The 25,420-nt window shown below is 36.0% G+C and overlaps 1 protein-coding gene across 1 annotated transcript; it reads right to left on the bottom strand.

Annotated features, from left to right (window-relative positions):
- Positions 1-17,443: 17,443 nt before the first annotated feature.
- LOC121545655 (neurogenin-1-like) lies at positions 17,444-19,211 on the bottom strand. Its single transcript, XM_041856386.1, has 2 exons — positions 18,992-19,211; positions 17,444-18,868 (listed from the first exon to the last, which is right to left on the bottom strand). Exon 2 carries the CDS (start codon positions 18,856-18,858, stop codon positions 18,190-18,192), a length of 669 nt encoding a protein of 222 aa, XP_041712320.1. The 5' UTR covers positions 18,859-18,868; positions 18,992-19,211; the 3' UTR covers positions 17,444-18,189.
- Between the last annotated feature and the right edge of the window lie 6,209 nt (positions 19,212-25,420).

Genomic DNA, 25,420 nt, shown 5'->3' with positions numbered 1-25,420 from the left:
GTACTCCATTACATCACAGTACTACATAATATTACAGTACCACATTACATTACAGTAATACATTGTATTATAGTACTCCATTATATTATATTTACTCCATTATATTACAGTACCACATTACATTACAGTTCTCCATTATAATATAGTACACCATTATATTACAGTAATTCATGACATTACAGGACTACATATTATTACAGTACTCCATTATTTTACAGTACTCCATTACATTACATTACATTACATTACAGTGCTACATTCTATTACAGTATTACATTATATTGTAGTACTCCATTACATTACAGTACCCATTATACTATTGTACTATATTATATTGCATTACTCCATTATAGTACAGTACTCCATTATATTACAGTACAACATTATATTACAGTACTACATTATATTACAGATCAACATTACAGTTCACAATTACGTTACAGTACTCCATTATATAACAGTACTCCATTACATTACAGTACTCCATTATCTTATATTACTCATTACATTTCAGTACTACATTACAATACATTACTGCATTACATTACAGTACCCCATTATATTATAGTGCTCCATTACATTACAGTACTCAATTATATTATAGTACTCCATTACGTTACAGTACTCCATTACATTACAGTACTCCATTATATTATAGTACACCATTATATTACAGTTCTCCATTATATTATTGTACACCATTATATTACAATAATTCATGACATTAGAGGACTACATATTATTACAGTACTCCATTATTTTACAGTACTCCATTACATTACATTACTACATTACATTACAGTGCTACATTCTATTACAGTATTACATTATATTGTAGTACTCCATTACATTACAGTACCCATTATACTATTGTACTATATTATATTGCATTACTCCATTATATTACAGTACTACATTATATTACAGCACTCCATTGTATTACAGTAATACATTATATTACAGATCAACATTACAGTTCACAATTACGTTACAGGACTCCATTATATTATAGTACGCCATTACATTAAATACTCCATTATCTTATATTACTCATTACATTTCAGTACTACATTACAATACATTACTGCATTATATTACAGTACTAAATTATATTATAGTACTCCATTACATTACAGTACTAAATTACATTACAGTACTACTTTACATTACAGTACTCGATAATATTACAGTACTACATTATATTATATTACTCCATTACATTACAGTACTACAATACATTACAGTACTACATCATATTACAGTACTACTTTATATTACAGTACTCCATTACATTACAGTACTACATTATATAATAGTACTCCATTACATTACAGTACTCCATTTCATTATAGTACTACATTATATTACAGTACTCATTACGTTACAGTACTACATTATAATACAGTACTCCATTACATCACAGTACTACATTATATTACATTACCACATTACATTTCAGTAATACATTGTATTATAGTACTCCATTATATTATATTTACTCCATTATATTACAGCCTCAATTGTATTACAGTACTACATTATATTACAGTTCTACATTACAGTTAACAATTACGTTACAGTACCCCATTATATTATAGTACTCCATTACATTACAGTACTCAATTACGTTACAGTACTCCATTATATGACAGTACTACATTATATTATAGTATTCCATTATCTTTTAGTACTCATTACATTACATTACTACATTACATTACATTACTCAATTATATTACAGTACTCCATTATATTATAGTACTCCATTACATTACAGTATTATATTACATTACAGTACTACATTATATTACAGTAATCCATTATATTACAGTACTCCATTATATTATAGTACTCCATTACATTAAAGTACTACAATACATTACAGTACTACATTATATATTACAGTACTACATTATATTATAGTACTCCATTGTATTACCGTACTACATTATATTACAGTTCACAATTACGGTACAGTACTCCATTATATTATAGTACTCCATTACATTTTAGTACTCCATTACATTACAGTACTCCATTACGTTACAGTAGTCCATTACATTACAGTTCTCCATTATAATATAGTACACCATTATATTACAGTAATTCATGACATTACAGGACTACATATTAGTAAAGTACTCCATTATTTTACAGTACTCCATTACATTACAGTACTACATTACATTACAGTGCTACATTCTATTACAGTATTACATTATATTGTAGTACTCCATTACATTACAGTACTACATTATATTACAGTTCTCATTACATTACAGTACTACTTATAACACAGTATTCATCACATTACAGTACTACATTATAATACAGTACTCCATTATATTACATTACTACATTATATCACAGTACCACATTACATTAAAGTAATACATTATATTGTAGTACTCCATTACATTACAGTACTACATTATATTACAGTTCTCATTACATTACAGTACTACTTATAACACAGTATTCATCACATTACAGTACTACATTATGTTACAGTACTACATTATATTACAGATCAACATTACAGTTCACAATTACGTTACAGTACTCCATTATATAACAGTACTCCATTACATTACAGTACTCCATTATCTTATATTACTCATTACATTTCAGTACTACATTACAATACATTACTGCATTACATTACAGTACCCCATTATATTATAGTGCTCCATTACATTACAGTACTCAATTATATTATAGTACTCCATTACGTTACAGTACTCCATTACATTACAGTACTCCATTATATTATAGTACACCATTATATTACAGTTCTCCATTATATTATAGTACACCATTATATTACAGTAATTCATGACATTACAGGACTACATATTATTACAGTACTCCATTATTTTACAGTACTCCATTACATTACATTACTACATTACATTACAGTGCTACATTCTATTACAGTATTACATTATATTGTAGTACTCCATTACATTACAGTACCCATTATACTATTGTACTATATTATATTGCATTACTCCATTATATTATAGTACTAAATTATATTACAGCACTCCATTGTATTACAGTAATACATTATATTACAGATCAACATTACAGTTCACAATTACGTTACAGGACTCCATTATATTATAGTACGCCATTACATTAAATACTCCATTATCTTATATTACTCATTACATTTCAGTACTACATTACAATACATTACTGCATTATATTACAGTACTCCATTATATTATAGTACTCCATTACATTACAGTACTACATTACATTACAGTACTACTTTACATTACAGTAATACATTATATTACAGTACTCGATAATATTACAGTACTACATTATATTATATTACTCCATTACATTACAGTACTACAATACATTACAGTACTACATCATATTACAGTACTACTTTATATTACAGTACTCCATTACATTACAGTACTACATTATATAATAGTACTCCATTACATTACAGTACTCCATTTCATTATAGTACTACATTATATTACAGTACTCATTACGTTACAGTACTACATTATAATACAGTACTCCATTACATCACAGTACTACATTATATTACAGTACCACATTACATTTCAGTAATACATTGTATTATAGTACTCCATTATATTATATTTACTCCATTATATTACAGCCTCAATTGTATTACAGTACTACATTATATTACAGTTCTACATTACAGTTAACAATTACATTACAGTACCCCATTATATTATAGTACTCCATTACATTACAGTACTCAATTACGTTACAGTACTCCATTATATGACAGTACTACATTATATTATAGTATTCCATTATCTTATAGTACTCATTACATTACATTACTACATTACATTACATTACTCAATTATATTACAGTACTCCATTATATTATAGTACTCCATTACATTACAGTATTATATTACATTACAGTACTACATTATATTACAGTAATCCATTATATTACAGTACTCCATTATATTATAGTACTCCATTACACTAAAGTACTACAATACATTACAGTACTACATTATATATTACAGTACTACATTATATTATAGTACTCCATTGTATTACCGTACTACATTATATTACAGTTCACAATTACGTTACAGTACTCCATTATATTATAGTACTCCATTACATTTTAGTACTCCATTACATTACAGTACTCCATTACGTTACAGTAGTCCATTACATTACAGTTCTCCATTATAATATAGTACACCATTATATTACAGTAATTCATGACATTACAGGACTACATATTATTAAAGTACTCCATTATTTTACAGTACTCCATTACATTACAGTACTACATTACATTACAGTGCTACATTCTATTACAGTATTACATTATATTGTAGTACTCCATTACATTACAGTACTACATTATATTACAGTTCTCATTATATTACAGTACTACTTATAACACAGTATTCATCACATTACAGTACTACATTATAATACAGTACTCCATTATATTACATGACTACATTATATCACAGTACCACATTACATTACAGTAATACATTTTATTATAGTACTCCATTATATTATATTTACTCCATTATATTAAAGCACTCCATTGTATTACAGTACTACATTATATTAAAGCACTCCATTGTATTACAGTACTACATTATATTACATCACTCCATTGTATTACAGTACTACATTATATTACAGCACTCCACTGTATTACAGTACTACGTTATATTACAGATCAACATTACAGTTCACAATTACGTTACAGTATTCCATTAAATTATAGTACTCCATTACGTTACAGTTCTCCATTATATTATAGTACTCCATTATTTTACAGTACTCCATTATATTACAGTACTACATTATATTACAATTCTACATTATATTATAGTACTCTATTGTATTACAGTACTACATTATATTACAGTTCTACATTACAGTTCACAATTACGTTACAGTTTTCCATTATATTACAGTACTCCATTATATTATAGTACTCCATTACATTACAGTACTAATTATATTACAGTACTCCATTATATTACAGTACTCCATTATATTACAGTACTACATTGTATTACAGTACTACATTATATTACAGTACTACATTAAATTAGAGTACTACATTTTAATATTTTACTACATTATATTACAGTACTACATTATATTACAGTTCTACATTGTATTATAGTACTCCATTATATTACAGTTCTACATTATATCACAGTACCACATTATATTATAGTACTCCATTACATTACAGTACTACATTACATTACAGTACTACGTCATATTACAGTACTACATTATATTATAGTACTCCATTAAAATAGAGTACTACATTTTAATATTTTACTACATTATATTACAGTACTACATTATATTACAGTTCTACATTGTATTATAGTACTCCATTACATTACAGTACTACATTATATTACAATACCACATTATATTATAGTACTCCATTACATTACAGTACTACATTACATTACAGTGCAACATTCTATTACAGTATTACAATATATTGTAGTACTCCATTACATTACAGTACTCATTATACTATAGTTCTACATTACTCCTTTAAGTTACAGTACTACATTATATTACAGTACTCTTTTATATTATAAGACTACATTATAGTACATTACTCATTAAATTACAGTACTGCATTATAATACAGTACTCATTACATTACAGTACTAAATTATAATACAGTACTACATTATATTACAGTACTATATTATATTATAGTGCTCCATTATATTATATTACTCCATTATATTACAGTACTCCATTGGATTACAGTACTACATTATATTACAGTTCTACATTACAGTACTCAATTACATTACAGTTCTACCTTACAGTACTACACTATTGTACTCCATTACATATCAGTACTACATTATATTACAGTACTCCATTGTATTACAGTACCACATTATATTATAGTACTCAATTATATTATAGTACTCCATTACATTACAGTACTCCATCATATTACAGTACTCCATTACATTACATAACTCCATTATATTAGAGTACTACATTACATTACAGTACTGCAATATAGTACTCCATTAGATTTCAGTACTACATTATATTACAGTACTCCATTATATTACAGTACTCCATTACATTACAGTACTACATCATATTACAGTACTCCATTACATTACAATACTTCTTTATATTACATTACTCCATTATATTATAGTACTCCATTGTATTACAGTACTTTATTATATTACACTACTACATTACAGTATTCCATTACCATACAGTACTCCATTACGTTACAGTACTCATTACCTTACAGTACTCCATTACGTTACAGTACAAATTATATTACAGTACTCCATTATATTATAGTACTTCATTACATTACAGTACTATGTTTATTACAGTACAACATTATATTACAGTACTCCATTATATTATAGTACTCCTTTATATTACAGTACTACATTACATTAGAGTACTACATTATATTACAGTGCTCCAATATATTACAGTACTACATTATAATACAGTACTCCATTACAGTACATTACAGTACTCCATTATATTATAGTACTCCATTATATCATAATACTCCATTGTATTACATTACTCCATTGTATTACAGTACTCAATTACGTTACAGGACTCCATTATATTATAGTACTCCTTTACATTACAGTACTCCATTACGTTACAGTAGTCCATTACGTTACAGTACTATATTATATTAAAAGTTCTCCATTATATTATAGTGCTCCATTACATTACAGTACTACGTTTTATTACAGTTCTATATTATATTAAAGTACTACATCATATTACAGTACTCCATTACATTACAGTACCCAAGTACGTTACTGTACTCCTTTATATTACAGTACTCCATTACATTACAGTACTACATTATATTACAGTACTCTATTATATTATAGTACTCCATTACATTACATTACTACATTATATTACAGTACTCATTACATTACAGTACTCCATTATAGTACTCCATTACATTACAGTAATACATAATATTACAGTACTCCATTACATTACAGTACTACATTATATTACATTATTCATTACGTTACAGTACTACATTATATTACAGTACTACATTACATACAGTACTACATTATATTACAGTAATCATTACGTTACAGTACTACATTATATTACAGTACCCCATTACATACAGTACTACATTATATTACAGTACTCCATTACATTACATTACTCCATTGCATTACTGTACTACATTACATTACAGTACTACATTATATTACAGTACTCCATTATATTACAGTACTCCATTACATTACAGTACTACATTACATTAAATCACTACATTATATTACAGTATACTTTATATTACAGTACTCCTTTATATTATAGTACTCCATTACATTACAGTACTACATTATATTACAGTACTCATTACATTACAGTACTACATTATATTACGGTATTCATTACGTTACAGTACTACATTATATTACAGTACCCATTACATACAGTACTACATTGCATTACTGTACTACATTACAGTACTCCATTATATTACAGTACTCCATTATATTATATTACTTTGTTACATTACAGTACTCCATTACATGAGAGTACTACATTATATTACAGTATTCATTACGTTACAGTACTACATTATATTACAGTACCCATTACATACAGTACTACATTATATTACAGTATTCATTACGTTACAGTACTACATTATATTACAGTACTCCATTACATTAAATTACTACATTATATTACAGTACTCCATTATATTACAGTACTCCATTAAATTATATTACTTTGTTACATTACAGTACTACATTACATTACAGTACTCCATTATATTACAGTACTACGTTATATTACAGTACTCCATTACATTACAGTACTCCATTACAGTACAGTACTCCATTACATTACAGTTCTCCACGATATTATAGTACTCCATTACATTACAGTACCCCATTAAGTTACAGTACTCCGTTTCAGTACTCCATTATATTACAGTACTCGTTATATTATAGTACTCCTTTACATTACAGTACTCCATTACGTTACAGTACTCCATGACTTACAGTACTCGATTACGTTACAGTACTATATTATATTAAAAGTACTCCATTATATTATAGTACTCCAATACATTACAGTACTATGTTTTATTACAGTTCTACATTATAATAAAGTACTACATCATATTACAGTACTCCAGTACATTACAGTACCCAAGTACGTTACTGTACTCCATTATATTACAGTACTCCATTATATTATAGTACTCCATTACATTACAGTATTACATTTTATTACAGTACTCCAATATGTTACAGTACTCCATTATATTACAGTACTCCATTATATTACAGTATTCATTACGTTACAGTACTACATTATATTACAGTACCCATTACATACAGTACTACATTATATTACAGTATTCATTACGTTACAGTACTACATTATATTACAGTACTCCATTACATTAAATTACTACATTATATTACAGTACTCCATTATATTACAGTACTCCATTATATTATATTACTTTGTTACATTACAGTACTACATTACATTACAGTACTCCATTATATTACAGTACTACGTTATATTACAGTACTCCATTACATTACAGTACTCCATTACAGTACAGTACTCCATTACATTACAGTTCTCCACGATATTATAGTACTCCATTACATTACAGTACCCCATTAAGTTACAGTACTCCGTTTCAGTACTCCATTATATTACAGTACTCCGTTATATTATAGTACTCCTTTACATTACAGTACTCCATTACGTTACAGTACTCCATGACTTACAGTACTCGATTACGTTACAGTACTATATTATATTAAAAGTACTCCATTATATTATAGTACTCCAATACATTACAGTACTATGTTTTATTACAGTTCTACATTATAATAAAGTACTACATCATATTACAGTACTCCAGTACATTACAGTACCCAAGTACGTTACTGTACTCCATTATATTACAGTACTCCATTATATTATAGTACTCCATTACATTACAGTATTACATTTTATTACAGTACTCCAATATGTTACAGTACTCCATTATATTACAGTACTCCATTATATTACAGTATACTTTATATTACAGTACTCCTTTATATTATAGTACTCCATTACATTACAGTACTATATTATATTACAGTACTCATTACATTACAGTACTCCATTACAGTACTCCATTACATTACAGTACTACATTATATTACAGTACTCCATTACATTACAGTACTACATAATATTACAGTACTCATTACATTACAGTACTCCATTACAGTACTCCATTACATTACAGTACTACATTATATTACAGTACTCTATTATATTATAGTACTCCATTACATTACATTACTACATTATATTACAGTACTCATTACATTACAGTACTCCATTACAGTACTCCATTACATTACAGTACTACATTATATTACAGTACTCCATTACATTACAGTACTCCATGATATTACATTACTCCATTACGTTACGTTACAGTACTACATTACATTACAGTACTACATTATATTACAGTACTCCATTACATTACAGTACTACATTATATTACAGTACTCATTACATTACAGTACTCCATTACAGTACTCCATTACATTACAGTACTACATTATATTACAGTACTCTATTATATTATAGTACTCCATTACATTACATTACTACATTATATTACAGTACTCATTACATTACAGTACTCCATTACAGTACTCCATTACATTACAGTACTACATTATATTACAGTACTCCATTACATTACAGTACTCCATGATATAACATTACTCCATTACGTTACGTTACAGTACTACATTACATTACAGTACTACATTATATTACAGTACTCCATTACATTACAGTACTACATTATATTACAGTACTCCATTACGTTACAGAACTACATTATATTACAGTACTCCATTATATTATAGTTCTCCATTACAGTACTACATTACATTACAGTACTACTATATATATCAGTACTCCATAATTTTATAGTTCTACTTTAGATTACATTACTCCATTATGTTACAGTACTCCATTATATTACAGTACTACATTATATTATAGTACTACATTATATTATAGTACTCCATTATATTACAGTACTACATTGTATTACAGTATTACATTATATTACAGTACTCCATCATATTACTGTACACCATTACATTACAGTACTACATTTCTCTTACTGAAAAGGCATTTGATTTTTTCAGCTAAGTATATTTTATTTTATTCAAAAAAATGCATATTATAATTGCAGGTATGTGTGTATTAGTGTTTATGCGTACGTGTGTGTGTGTTTGGTGGGAGGGGCATATGGCTGTGATTGTGTGTTTGTTGGGAGGGGCATATGGCTGTAGGTTTGTGTTTGGTGGGAGGGGCCATATGGCTGTAGGTGTGTGTTTGGTGGGAGGGGCCATATGGCTGTAGGTGTGTGTTTGGTGGGAGGGGCCATATGGCTGTAGGTGTGTGTTTGGTGGGAGGGGCCATATGGCTGTAGGTGTGTGTTTGGTGGGAGGGGCCATATGGCTGTAGGTGTGTGTTTGGTGGGAGGGGCCATATGGCTGTAGGTGTGTGTTTGGTGGGAGGGGCCATATGGCTGTAGGTGTGTGTTTGGTGGGAGGGGCCATATGGCTGTAGGTGTGTGTTTGGTGGGAGGGGCCATGTGGCTGTAGGTGTGTGTTTGGTGGGAGGGCCATATGGCTGTAGGTGTGTGTTTGGTGGGAGGGGCCATATGGCTGTAGGTGTGTGTTTGGTGGGAGGGGCCATATGGCTGTAGGTGTGTGTTTGGTGGGAGGGGCCATATGGCTGTAGGTGTGTGTTTGGGACTTTCTATTACAAATGAAGACAAGATATCTTTCCATACTGAGAGCAGTCAAATGGAACAGCCAGGGCCTGGGGCTAGGACCCTCTATGTCATTGTTTCCTCCCCATTCTAAAGTGGACCTTCTCCCCCTAAATGAGGTTGGCCTCTCTCTACCTCGGGTTATGGGTGACATATGCCTAATCTAGCATGGTAAACATCTGCACTCACAGTATTTATTTCACTACAGGTGTATGTGTTCCATCTCAAATGACCAGGGCCATCAGCGTAACTACAGGGACAAGGCATTATGACATTATGACGTCCCACAAAATGACAGAATAAAGTAGCTGTCTTCTTAAAAAGTATTTTCTGAGGAATAGGGTTATTCTATTAGACCATGCAGTTTCTGCATTATGAAGACACAACTCTGATCAATATACAATTTACAAATGTGAGGAATAAAAGCCTATTGATATCTGGCAGTATGCTCAGTGATCCTGTGTGCTCATTTCAGAAACCATCCTTAGGAAGAGATCAGCTTCATGAGGTAGTCACCTGGAATGCATTTCAATTAACAGTCGTGCCTTCTTAAAAGTTAATTTGTGGAATTTCTTTCCTTCTTAATGTGTTTGAGCCTATCAGTTGTGTTGTGACAAGGTAGGGGGGGTATACAGAAGATAGCCCTATTTGGTAAAAGACCAAGTCAAATTATGGCTAGAACAGCTCAAATAAGCAAAGAGAAACGACAGTCCATCGATTACTTTAAGACATGAAGGTCAGTCAATACGTAAAATTTCAAGAACTTTGAAAGTTTCTTCAAGTGCAGTCGCAAAAACCATCAAGCGCTATGATGGAACTGGCTCTCATGAGGACCGCCACAGGAATGGAAGACCCAGAGTTACCTCTGCTGCAGAGGATAAATTGATTAGAGTTACCAGCCTCAGAGATTGCAGCCCAAATAAATGCTTCACAGAGTTCAAGTCACAGACACATCTCAACATCAACTGTTCAGAGGGGACTGTGTGAATCAGGCCTTCATGGTCGAATTGCTGCAAAGAAACCACTACTAAAGGACACCAATAAGAAGAAGAGACCTGCTTGGGCCAAGAAACACGAGCAATGGACATTACACTGGTGGAAATCTGTCCTTTGGGCTGGAGTCTAAATTTGAGGTTTTTGGTTCCAACCGCCGTGTCTTTGTGAGACACAGTGTGGGTGAACGGATGATCTCTGCATGTGTAGTTCCCACCATAAAGCATGGAGGAGAAGGTGTTCTGGTGTGGGGGTGCTTTGCTGGTGACACTTTCTGTGATTTATTTAGAATTCAAGGCATACTTAACCAACATGGCTACGACAGCATTCTGCAGCGATTCGCCATCCCATCTGGTTTGGGTTTAGTGGGACTATCATTTGTTTTTCAACAGGACAATGACCCAACCCACCTCCAGGCTGTGTAAGGGTTATTTTACCAAGAAGGAGAGTGATGGAGTGCTGCATCAGATGACCTGGCCTCCTCAATCCCCTGACCTCAACCCAATTGAGATGGTTTGGGATGAGTCGGACGGCAGAGTGAAGGAAAAGCAGCCAACAAGTGCTCAGCATATGTGGGAACTCCTTCAAGACTGTTGGAAAAGCATTCCAGGTGAAGCTGGTTGAGAGAATGCCAAGCGTGTGCAAAGCTGTCATCAAGGCAAAGGGTGGCTATTTGAAGAATCTCAAATATAAAATATAGGTTTTATTTGTTTAACCCTTTTTTGGTTACTACATGATTCCATATGTGTTATTTCATGCCTTCACTATTATTCTACAATGTAGAAAATAGAAAAAATTAAGAAAAACCCTCGAATGAGTAGGTGTGTCCAAACTTTTGACTGGTACTGTATGTTCTGCCATTATAACATCCTTACGAAGAGTTCATGTTATAACCTATGTTCTGCCATTATAACATCCTTATGAAGAGTTCATGTTATAACGTATGTTATGCCATTATAACATCCTTATGAAGAGTTCATGTTATAACCTATGTTCTGCCATTATAACGTCCTTATGAAGAGTTCATGTTATAACCTATGTTCTGCCATTATAACTCAGTGTAACAGCGTCCTCCATCACTTCACCCACTACTTTTTCTCCATCTCAACTGGTATAAAACAGTCATTGACCCATATCCCCTGCTGGTATAAAACAGTCATTGACCCATATCCCCTGCCGTAAACAGTGAGAGGTCTGTCTGAGAACAGCTAGTCAGAGTGCATGGAGGAACACAGTCAATACAGTGGCTCAGGGCAGAGCCTGTGGCATAATGCTTATGTGATAGAAAGGAAGTCATCTTCCTTTTTCCTCACAGGCCAGAAGGAAATAGCTTTAGGCTTATTTTTACAAATTCCTCTCTCTCCCTCACACTGTGTGGTTGAAGAACTGATCTAGGGGGAAGACAGAAACATGTCACCCCTTCGTAAAACTGGCAGTGAGAGGGAGTTACACTGTAGAGCCTTTGGATTCATCAGACAAAGCACATAAAGTGGGTTTCAAATTGAGAACAATGTTAAGGAATTTACAACGGGATCAATCCTTTCTGTTGAAGCCCGGCACTTATTAATAAGACTAATGTCTTGATGAGATCAGCTATTCTGACTGCAGTCTTCATTAGAGTACTTCTTGACTCCATAATAAGAACATAGTATACTGTAAATCTGCAATAGCTTTAATGTGCGAGTAATAATATTGTTATTTATCATTTGATTGGGACATACTGTATGTATTATTTCTTATCTTAACGACGCCATAATGATTTGTTTACGCTGTCATCCTGTTGGCTGAGTGTCGCCATGGTGTCAAGACAACTAGGTGCTAAGAAGCAGTTTGTGATACTTAGACTTGGTGACAACACCAATTAGACGGAAAATAAGCCTCTATTTTACCAACAAGTCATTAGCCCTCCTAATCATCCAGCCAAGCTGTCAGCTAACCTCGGGTCTTACAGGACCCATCCTAGTGATGACAGACTGACAAGGTGTGAGGGGTTAGGGTCTGTCTGATGGGTCCGTAGGGGAGGCTTGCAACCTGGGGATCATTCCCCTCCCTGACCTTGAGGTGGGTGTGGGTTGAGACAGACAGGGGGTATCTGCAGGAGTAGTAGAGGGCAGGTGGAGGGAGTTGTTGTTAGCAAGCTTTAGCTAATCCCTGTGTTTGAGATGAGACTGCTGACAGACTTAAACTCACATGATCTTCAAAGAGAGGTGACAACCCAAAACAATCAATCAATCAGGGGAAGAAGGTTGGGCATATTATCAATCAGGGGAGGAGGGTTGGGCATATTATCAATCAGGGGAGGAGGGTTGGGCATATTATCAATCAGGGGAGGAAGGTTGGGCATATTATCAATCAGGGAGGAGGGTTGGGCATATTATCAATCAGGGAGGAGGGTTGGGCATATTATCAATCAGGGGAGGAGGGTTGGGCATATTATCAATCAGGGGAGGAAGGTTGGGTGTATTATCAATCAGGGGAGGAGGGTTGGGCATATTATCAATCAGGGGAGGAGAGTTGGGCATATTATCAATCAGGGGAGGAGGGTTGGGCATATTATCAATCAGGGGAGGAGGGTTGGGCATATTATCAATCAGGGGAGGAGGGTTGGGCATATTATCAATCAGGGGAGGAGGGTTGGGCATATTATCAATCAGGGGAGGAGGGTTGGGCATATTATCAATCAGGGGAGGAGGGTTGGGCATATTATCAATCAGGGGAGGAAGGTTGGGTATATTATCAATCAGGGGAGGAAGGTTGGGTATATTATCAATCAGGGGAGGAAGGTTGGGCATATTATCAATCAGGGGAGGAGGGTTGGGCATATTATCAATCAGGGGAGGAGGGTTGGGCATATTATCAATCAGGGGAGGAAGGTTGGGCATATTATCAATCAGGGGAGGAAGGTTGGGCATATTATCTGGATAGGTGTATCTGGAGGTCTATTTAAATTCAACCTGATTCGTGTGGATTTATGTATTTGATTATACCTTTTCAACTGTTTCTGTGCTCCCTGGATATATTGTATACCCTTTCCTGGGCCAACATGTGCTTTGGGGGTTGGTAACCTGCTGCTACTACCATCTTGACACAATCAATATGTAATGGCCGCTGTTAAATGATGTACGGAATAGAGGCACCACTAAGTAGACCTAAAACCATCCAGAAATGTCCCTCTGTTGTCTCCAAACATGTATACAAGCTTTCTTTATAACATCGTCAGTTCAATCATTCAAGACAACACTCTAACACAGTTTAAGTATCAAGTCATGTCATAAAACAAGATTGCAGTTGTGTCTTCTTAGAAGTTGAGTAAGTGAGGCCAAAGTGGTCCTCTGTAGCTCAATTGGTAGAGCATGGTGCTTGTAACGCCAGGGTAGTGGGTTCGATCCCCGGGACCACCCATACCTAAAAATGTATGCATGCATGACTGTAAGTCGCTTTGGATAAAAGCGTCTGCTAAATGGCATATTATTATTATTATTATTTATTATTAAAGTAGCAGATAGAAAGAAGCATAAATACTGTGAAAGGGTTTGGGCTGCAGCACAAAGCTCTTCTTTTCTATATTACTAAGGTACAGTGTGGGTGCAGAGCTAGAAACTGAAGATGTGTGATGAAGCTTCTAGATAGTTCTGTGTCTTTGGGAGGTCTGGTTATGGGTCTCCCTGCCTGACCCTGGTGAAATGTGGCCCTTTGTGCATCTGAAAGAAGAATCCTGGGGTTCAGGCAGCCAGCCAAACAGGCAGGGAGGGAGGGAGGGAGGGAGGGAGGGAGGGAGGGAGGGAGGGAGGGAGGGAGGGAGGGAGGGAGGGAGGGAGGGAGGGATGCAGGCAGTAAGAAGAGTGTTCAAAGGTGCCATTTTCTACTCAATATATCTGGGATGAGCTGAAAACCAGAATGGAAATAATTCAGACATGAATCCCCCTTCTCTATCTTCCACATTATGTAACACCATATTCAGGTAAAAACGAATATTGTATAAGGAGTAATAGTAATACCAATTCATACTAAGTTGGTTTTTGGTTTGATAATGATAATTACAATAGCCTACCTATCCAATTAAAATGTATTTTGGACTGCATGGGGCTGACTGGTGGCAATTAGCTGGCAGGTGCACGAGCTCTGCATCGGTTAATCCTGGTCGTCCTATTGCTTATGGCCTCGTGCATATGAACAAAGAGCTATATTCATACATATAGCGTGTTTACAATAACGTGTCACCACTGATGCAACGCATGAACCCATTATTATAGAACACAACGTAGAAACAGGTGGCATTGCATTACAGTATATAGTAGTCCAACTAACCATACACGAATCCCCTGAAAATAACTTGGCCACTTGATGTTAATTAAAGAAAGAAAAAAAAAATATGTTAGTGTGAGGAATGTGACGCCAATAGTGTCTGGGTGAAAGAAGTAAATCCGCTGGGTGAAAGAAGTAAATCCGAGAACTACTCCACCAGAAGAGCTGAATAGTAGATTATTATATTTGGTCTATTCCTTGGCAGGTTCTTTCAATTTTTCTTTTTCTTTTTTCTTGATGTAAATTGGTATGTGCTTGTCCCAGTAGGGCTCGAGGCACTCCTATTATGTTCGTCTATCCCCGACACGTGCAGATACAACTGCCTTGGCAGGATCTCACGCCGAACCCCCAACTGGAGAATTTAATAAAATAAAATAATCCCGGGCGGAATGGATGATCACAAACAAACTCAAAGGAAAACCTCTTTAAATGCATATCTGGGTTGAGAGAAGAAAATTCTATAGAAACTTTCCAAAGACAATTGCATAAACTGGTCCCATACATACAAAAGCCTCAATACATTTTCCAAACGGGATGCAATTTAATTTATCAGTGTATAAATAGTGTAATAATTTGAATATTTATTTTAATCTGCCTTGTACAATATATATATATATATATATGAAAAAAAATGTATGCACTCACTAACTGTAAATCGCTCTGGATAAGAGCGTCTGCTAAATGACTAAAATGTAAATATATATATATCTTTGGGGACTTTCAACAGACAAAATAGCTAATTCTGAGATTGTTAATGTGGCCAAATAAAATCTGATATATATATATATATATATTCATACACAGACAAAATAGCTAATTCTGAGATTGTTAATGTGGCCAAATAAAATCTGATATATATATATATATATATCAGATTTTATTTGGCCACATTAACAATCTCAGAATTAGCTATTTTGTCTGTTGAAAGTCCACAAAGATGATACATTCAACAGTGATGATGGTAATGGGTGATGATGGTAATGGGTGATGAGCTGCAATAAAATCTCAACTGGTGGATGCACCTGCTGCGCTCTCTAAAACCGTTATCTTATTAATCACACCCCTTTGTTTCATGAATAGGCCACGCGCGGACACTAACTACCCCTGTTATTATTTTCATAATGAAGACAATGATTGTTGTGTTCATGGGGCTTGTGATGCGCTTTATCAGTGCGATAATCAGCACGCTTTGAGTGCTCAACTCTCAGCAACTACAAACATTTGAAGAGTCCAAACACTGAGAAATATTTTTTAAAAAGTTATATTTTTATTTGTAGAAAAATGGTTCACACACTTTTCATGTAAATAGAATATAAATATATTTATATACAAAATACATTATGACAGGCGAATAAATAAACAAAAAACGTCGTAGAGGGGTCTTGTATCGCCTCTTCGTGGGATTGAGTCTTTTTATTGAACAGGATTGCAGTTTTCAGGGGGTCATCTCCATAATGCATGAGGCCAGCTCCTTGTCTTCTGACGGCCTTTCACTCTATTGTCAGAGCAGTGAAACTGAATTTCCACGCTCGTTTTTCTGCATTATCGCACTACTAATTGTAAAATTGACTTTTCACCTCAGTCTACAAAAGCAAATCTGTCTTCTTTTTAATGATAATGCTCTTCTAATAGAGGTTGAGGTCAAGATCTGTGAAGTGGACTTCTAGAAGGCATCGTATACGCTGGAAAAAGTGCAAAGGTTTTGGAGGAATACAAAAATGTATAGCAAAACAATTATACTCAACTTAGAAAAGTCGACAAATTAAATTAATGTTCAACCCGAATGTAAATTAGAGCATGTAAAAATAGGAAAACAAACAAACTGTATAAAACACACCCAGAGAGACATGGGTTAAGGCAAACAGTGAATATCATTCTGTTTTTTCCCTTTCAACAGACTAACTGAAGTATGCATTCAGTTATTATTCTGCTATTACTCTATTGTAACAATCTCGCAGTCTACAAAAGTTTGTGGTAAGCCTTTAGTTCAGTTAGTAGGACATGCCTGGTACAAAGCTGTGGTAGCTGTACTGCAGAACATCAGTCTGGAAACACCCATAGTCATCCTGGGCGGCTGGGCTGCTGGGACTTGAAGTGCAATAAGACGGAGAGGAGGAAGAGGAGGAAGCGCTGGAGCTCCAGGAGCAAGCATCGCTGCCCGGACTCGGGGCATTCGCCACGCACAGGTTGGGAAGCAAGAGAGGTGCATCAGCCCGTGACTTGTTCTGGCGCTGTTCAATATCCGCGATGCGTATGGTCTCGGAGAGAGCCCAGATGTAGTTGTGAGCGAAGCGCAGAGTCTCGATCTTGGTGAGTTTGCTGTCGTCGGGGAACGCCGGTAGAACGGTCCGGAGGGTCTCCAAAGCGTCATTCAGGCTGTGCATTCTGTTCCTCTCGCGGTCGTTTGCCTTTACGCGCCGGTTCTTCTTGACCACGTGCACTGTGGCTTCGTTCCTCGCTCTGCCTCTGCGTCTCTTCTTCTGTCCCATATCCATAGCGCACGAGCCCTGGCTGTCGCTGGCCGGAGAGGCGGGCTTGCCGATTGAGGATGACGGGGAGGAAGCGTGCATGCTGCTGCACGAGTCTTCGTCATCGTGCGTAAAGTAGTCGCAGCTCGAACTGTCCATGTCAGAGTAAACGGTCTCCATTGCGGTGCACATGATGTTTTTCCTGCAGAAATAAGAGGAGAGTGAATGGGTTAAACGCTGTAAATGCAAGAGCGCATGGTAAAGTTTGGAAAGCAGGCCTAGTCAAGGCAATGGCGAAGGACTCCGAGAGCAGAACGAAACCTACCTTAGGAATCTGGTTGGAGAAGGTTCAGTATCAGTTGTCTTGCAAGGAACCAACGTCCGAAAATGAGTTTGTATGAAGAGTACAAGGCACGCGTCTTGCTCTTGCGCTTGAATCAGCTCGTGTGAGCGAATGAGCCTGGCACACGACTGGCCTCAGATACCTTATATACCCTGGTCAGACAATGGTCGTACACCTCTCGCGCTGGCATTTGTGTGAAGGATGGATGAATGGGATGCATCAGGTCTGCCCCGTGCCGCACTGCCATCTCATTAGCATAATGTATGCCTGTTGTTTGTTCGAGCTCCGAAGCGTGCCTGTAATCACGACCGTCCAATGAGAGCAGGGGACCGCTGCCCAGCCACGCGAGCACCACTGTTGCTATCCATCCCTGGACCAAAGACCAAGCCCACTTTAAGTTAAACCTTTAAAGTTAAATGAAAGAAGAAGAGGAGCAAATGACTGGAGCGCTTAGCCCCCGAGGCAAGGTCACGCTCAAAAAATAAATTAGCCTATATCTTCTGTCCAAGATTCGGTCTATAAACCTATAGAACCTTGCATGAGTATCAGCTAAAATCGAATATATAAAAGCAAAAGGCATATCTACTATCGTATTTGTCAGAAATTGACCATTTCTTATATATCGAAATGAAATGGAAAATTAGATTTTGTAAATGTTAGAAAATGAGACTGTTTTCCAAGTTTACGAATAAAACTCAGAAAGTTGCTGTAGAAAAATTAGATAGACATAACAAGGATACCAAACATTTAGACAGTGTATTCAAAAAGTTTATTTAAAAAAATACCCGCCGATTAAAGATTTCGAGTAAATTCCCCACCCCAACATATTTTAACTATTGTGCGTAATTAATGTTGCACGCACCCATGCATAAACATTCGCATTTTAGGGCTATAGCCTGTCTAGCATATAAAGCAGGACAGGTTACTTCATCTTCACAACTTTCTCCACAACTCCACAGTCAACCCTGGCTAATTAACATTCAAAACATGAAGGGCACATCAGTAAAAATGTCTAGCGCATGCATTGGGCAATTTTTTAAAGGGTTTTTTAAAGACATCTTTATGAGACAGGCATACCATTTCCATTAATTATTCTATTTATTCAATTTCCAGCATCTCGCCTCTCCTTTGAAAAAAAGTGTATGGGGGGAACTATTTAGAAATAGTTTGGCCAGGGACCTGCAGTGCCTTTCTCCTGACGGTATTATGAGGGTAGAGGGACAGTCATTTATAAATAATTACACAATGTTTAGAGTCTTCAGCCATGTATAATATATCAAAGCGATTATAAGGTGAATTGTTCCATTGTACGCGTCTCCCCTCACTTCTTTTCACTCCTATACGCGTTGTCCCTCGTTCCAAATTCGGGCTCCTCTGGGCTTTTGTCACCCTTTTTTCAGCCTGAGCCACTCTTTTGGCGTTATTCTTATTCAAATAGTCTCAGCAGGAGCAAAACACCCCGGCTCTGAGGCATGCTCCTAGATTCTATATCACAAATCATTTCAGTGTGTTTACCTGCACATCTGCTCAATATTTGTTGGACTACATTCGTGCATGTTAATGTCATCTATTTCACTTATTTCGATAGGCCTGCCTTTATGATAATTATTTCGATTTGTAGAAGGCTAAAGTCGTGACACACAGACTTTTGATGATGTTGCCACACGCCGGAGGTTGGTTTATTATGAAAATAAAATGTTAAAGCCTTACAGACCAATCCTGTGTTCGGAAGTACCAAACTACAGGGACTGGGATCGATTTTATTATTACAACACCAAACTGTCAGTAATAACATCAAAGACCAGGAACAGCTTGAAGGAGTATTCTGGTTTTAGTTAAGACATTAGTAGGTGGTCATGCATTATTGCTCTTATAAAGTGATAAAATATAACATTTTTACAATATGACAGTTGGTTTGCACTAGAAGCGTGAGCCTGCACGGAGACCAGGCTGATTTTGCGGATAGGACAAGTCGTCTGGGGTGTAGAGAAAGCGGAGTTTTCTGCCCACACTTGAGAGAGGTTGCCTGGGCGATGCTGTGACAGGATTAGGCACGAGATGTGATTACATTTCAATAGCAGAAACACTTGAGAAAATGAAACAACCGAATTACCCAAAACAGAAACAAATAAGAACGAAAAAAGTGATTCAATTGAGAAAAAGAAAATCAATTCAATTGTATTATTAGATTTGATTTGAAATATTGTAGCATGAATTATGTTGAATCAAAGTTGATTTATTAAAAGAGTAGGCTGTAGTATCACATTTGCACGGCAGGTGCTAAACTCGTGGTTAGGAATAAATAAATGCAAGGCGCTATACTGTTGACGTCATAATACCTCTACTGACTCTAGAGTAAAGGAAGTGTGGGGGGATAGATTCTCTCCATTCTCTAGCGGCATATTCCTCCATTTATTTCATATCTATTTATACAACCTGAATTAAAATTCAATTTAGTATGTTTTGCAAAAGCATTAATCCCCGGGTTTTAACGCGATTACTGTCTGCAAATTGTCTTTGAGTCAGAAAGTCTGAACGGAGTTTTCAGATGTTAATCTGCTGTTTAATCCCTTCCCTTGGTGTTCAAGCAGAGGCCCAGGCCAGCAGAGCTTTTTTTCTTCTTCTCCTTGTTAAAAACTCAAGCAGGGCAGAATAGGGACCATTACTTTTCAATGGTAATTCATTCCTTAGTCCAGTGCTTCAATTGTACCCAGATACTACTCTCCTCATCTCAAAGCTCCCCTTCATCTTTTTAAAGGCCAGAATGAGAGAAAAAGGAAACAAACGTATTTGTTGCAAAACCGGGGTATCTTTCGACGGATTCACGGGTTCTTGGACAGTTCGGTTCCATTTTATACCCACTGTGTTCATTTCTAAATAAACATCTAAATACATGTAATATTATCCTGGGAAAAACCACAGCTTCCATACCCTTCTAAAAAATATAATAATGCCCCTAACCTTAAAATGAATTCCATTCCATTACATCTTCCATGCAACATGACTGGAGAACAAGAATGTTATAGAATCAACTCTAGAGACATTTTTCTTTCTTTTTCAGGTCAAGTGTTGATTGGTGCACATCACAAATGAACACATCATTAGTTGACTTTGATTGGCCAATTAGTCAGATTGCCCTATTGTATGATCATGGAAGTGTGTTCTTTATGTAATGTAATGTCTTTATCACCACTCTGTTATACATAAGTAGGTATTTTATTCTGTTGTAGGGGATGCTACTTCACCCACACAATCATTCAAACATGAGGTTTAATAGTTATTTTTGTGTACATTTTTTCCGAATTAGAGTGAAAAACGTTTTATGCAAATGAATAGTTTTTCATTAAATATTTATTTGCATTAGCCTATATGAAAGCACATATAGCTCCCTCCAAAGCAAGTATGCTAAACACTGTCTTGCAGAGGCAAAACCTTAAAATGGTCATGCTGTCTGTGGTTGGATGTTATTGTTTGCCTATGGGTAGGCTATGCACACACTTTCCTCTCTTTAACCATACACCTGCTTGTTTGTGTTTTGGGAGAGAGTCAGCCATCCCTCAATTATGCTTATATCTGTGATACCTGTCTTTTTATTTTATTTGGGAACATCTTAGCTAAATTAGATTTTCAAATAGGTGCTATTATTATAATGTAATGGAATCTCATTTAGGGCAACCTGAATGCTAATGGTGTGGCCTCATTGTGAAGCGGTCTCTAGACTGCTGCAGTTCGTGAACCTGCTGCTATCAATCACATGTTCTGGTCTAAATACAAGTCCTACTGCAGGCCCTATTAACTTGTCTTCGTGTATTTGCACAAGTGCATAATTTACCTCTAGTTTACCCTGCATTAGGGTCCACAATGAACATGGTGTCTCTAAAGAGGATCTAATTCTAAAGATCCATGGCAACTATTGAGCAGATTGAGGAAATGGTTTGCTGCAGGTTTAAAACAGTGTTAAAGAAGAACAAATATACAGCAATACTTCACCGTGATGTAGAACCTGACCTCATCAGCAGAGTAAACACCACCGTATGGCCACAGGCCCCTGGAAGAAGGGACGTGGTCCCCAGAGCTGTTGGCAACACCACCTCTATGTGCTGTACACCCAGGAGACGACTTTCTATTATATAACAGCAGTTTATTATGGTGGGATTCTGCGTTGAATGGTGTGTTATCACCCTTTAACATGTCTTCATAGGATTCATCTGAACAATAATACTGATCATGGTTATGATATAGTAATAACACTATAGTAATACATTTTTTGGAGTTTCAACCCTTTAAGTTACATTCAACCGTTCCCCTGTATGTTGACACCGGTTGAATATATCCCTGTATGTTTCTATACCAGAACTCTTGGTGGTAGCCAGTCTACTAACCTGAACTGGACTTCTCTGATAAAAGTTATGTTCCAGAGATGGCATCACTTGTGGTGTCTCGACTGAGCCGTATGGTTTGGAGTGCAATAACTTGAAGCCGGTGCCAACAATGGAGTAATTGAGAAGGGGAAAGGGTCTGAGCTTGACTTGACAAAGCTGGAAAAAAAAAAAAAAAAAAACTCCCTCTTTCACTCTAATGAAGCTGTTGTCTGCCGAGTCTGTGTGGGGCTGGGGGCTGGGGGGACGTGATTTGTCATACAATCTGAAACTTTAGGAGGGCCGGAGAAAGACCTCCTCTCCATATGTCTGCTTATTTAGCATCTGAAAGCTACTGGTTAAGAGAGTGGGGGAGAGAAGAGAACGGCAGTGACTTACCATTATGCAGAAGAGGCAATTGCCTCAGGCCTCACATCACCAAGGGGCCTCGTGAGCTGGGCATAATAAAAATAATAATACTAGTAATCATTTTTATTCACACCCTCCCCCCCCTCCCCCCGAAGCAGCAATGAGGTGCTTTTAGAGCGGGCAGAGAAAATAAAAATGATTTAATTTGAACAGAAAAATTACTTAAATTAAAGTATTTCTTTAGACAGGTGCTGCTGATAATACTGCCATCACCGTGGAGACAGAGGACATGTACAGTTGAAGTCTGAAGTTTACATACACCTTAGCCAAATACATTTAAACTCAGATTTTCACAATTCCTGACATTTAATCCTTGTAAATATTCCCTGTTTTATGTCAGTTAGGATCACCACTTTATTTTATAAATGTGAAATATCAGAATAATAGTAGAGAGAATTATTTATTTCAGCTTTTATTTATTTCATCACATTCCCAGTGGGTCAGAAGTTTACATACACTCAATTAGTATTTGGTAGCATTGCCTTTAAATTGTTTAACTTGGGTCAAACGTTACGGGGAGCCTTCCACAAGCTTCCCACAATAAGTTGGGTGAATTTTGGCCCATTCCTCCTGACAGAGCTGGTGTAACTGACTCAGGTTTGTAGGCCTCCTTGCTCGCACACGTTTTTTCAGTTCTGCCCACAAATATTCTATAGGATTGAAGTCAGGGCTTCATGATGGCCACTCCAATACCTTGACTTTGTTGTCCTTAAGCCATTTTGCCACAACTTTGGAAGTATGCTTGGGGTCATTGTCCATTTGGAAGACCCATTTGCGACCAAGCTTTAACTTCCCGACTGATGTTGCTTCAATATATCCACATAATTTTCCTTCCTCATGATACCATCTATTTTGTGAAGTGCACCAGTCCCTCCTGCAGCAAAGCACCCCCACAGCATGATGCTGCCACCCCCGTGTTCTTCGGCTTGCAAGCATTCCCCTTTTCCCTCCAAACATAAAGATGGTCATTATGGCCAAACAGTTCTATTGTTGTTTCATCAGACCAGAGGACATTTCTCCAAAAAATATGCTCTTTGTCCCCACGTGCAGTTGCAAACCGTAGTCTGGCTTTTTTATGGCGGTTTTGGAGCAGTGGCTTCTTCCTTGCTGAGCGGCCTTTCAGGTTATGTCGATATAGGACTCGTTTTACTGTGGATATAGATACTTTTGTACCTGTTTCCTCCAGCATCTTCACAAGGTCCTTTGCTGTTGTTCTGGGATTGATTTGCACTTTTCGCACCAAAGTACGTTTACCTCTAGGATACAGAATGCGTCTCCTTCCTGAGCGGTATGATGGCTGCGTGGTCCCATGGTGTTTATACTTGCGTATTACTGTTTGTACAGATGAACGTGGTACCTTCAGGCGTTTGGAAATTGCTCCCAAGGATGAACGAGACTTGTGGTCTACAATTTTTTTTCTGAGGTCTTGGCTGATTTCTTTTGATTTTCCCATGATGTCAAGCAAAGAGGCACTGAGTTTGAATGTAGGCCTTGAAATACATCCACAGGTACACCTCCAATTGACTCAAATAATGTCAATTAGCCTATCAGAAGCTTCTAAAGCCATGACATCATTTTCTGGAATTTTCCAAGCTGTTTAAAGGCACAGTCAACTTAGTGTATG

The sequence above is a fragment of the Coregonus clupeaformis genome, chromosome 3 (genome assembly GCF_020615455.1).
Source record: "Coregonus clupeaformis isolate EN_2021a chromosome 3, ASM2061545v1, whole genome shotgun sequence".
NCBI classification, from domain to species: domain Eukaryota; kingdom Metazoa; phylum Chordata; class Actinopteri; order Salmoniformes; family Salmonidae; genus Coregonus; species Coregonus clupeaformis.
This window is presented reverse-complemented; position numbering and strand designations above follow the sequence as displayed.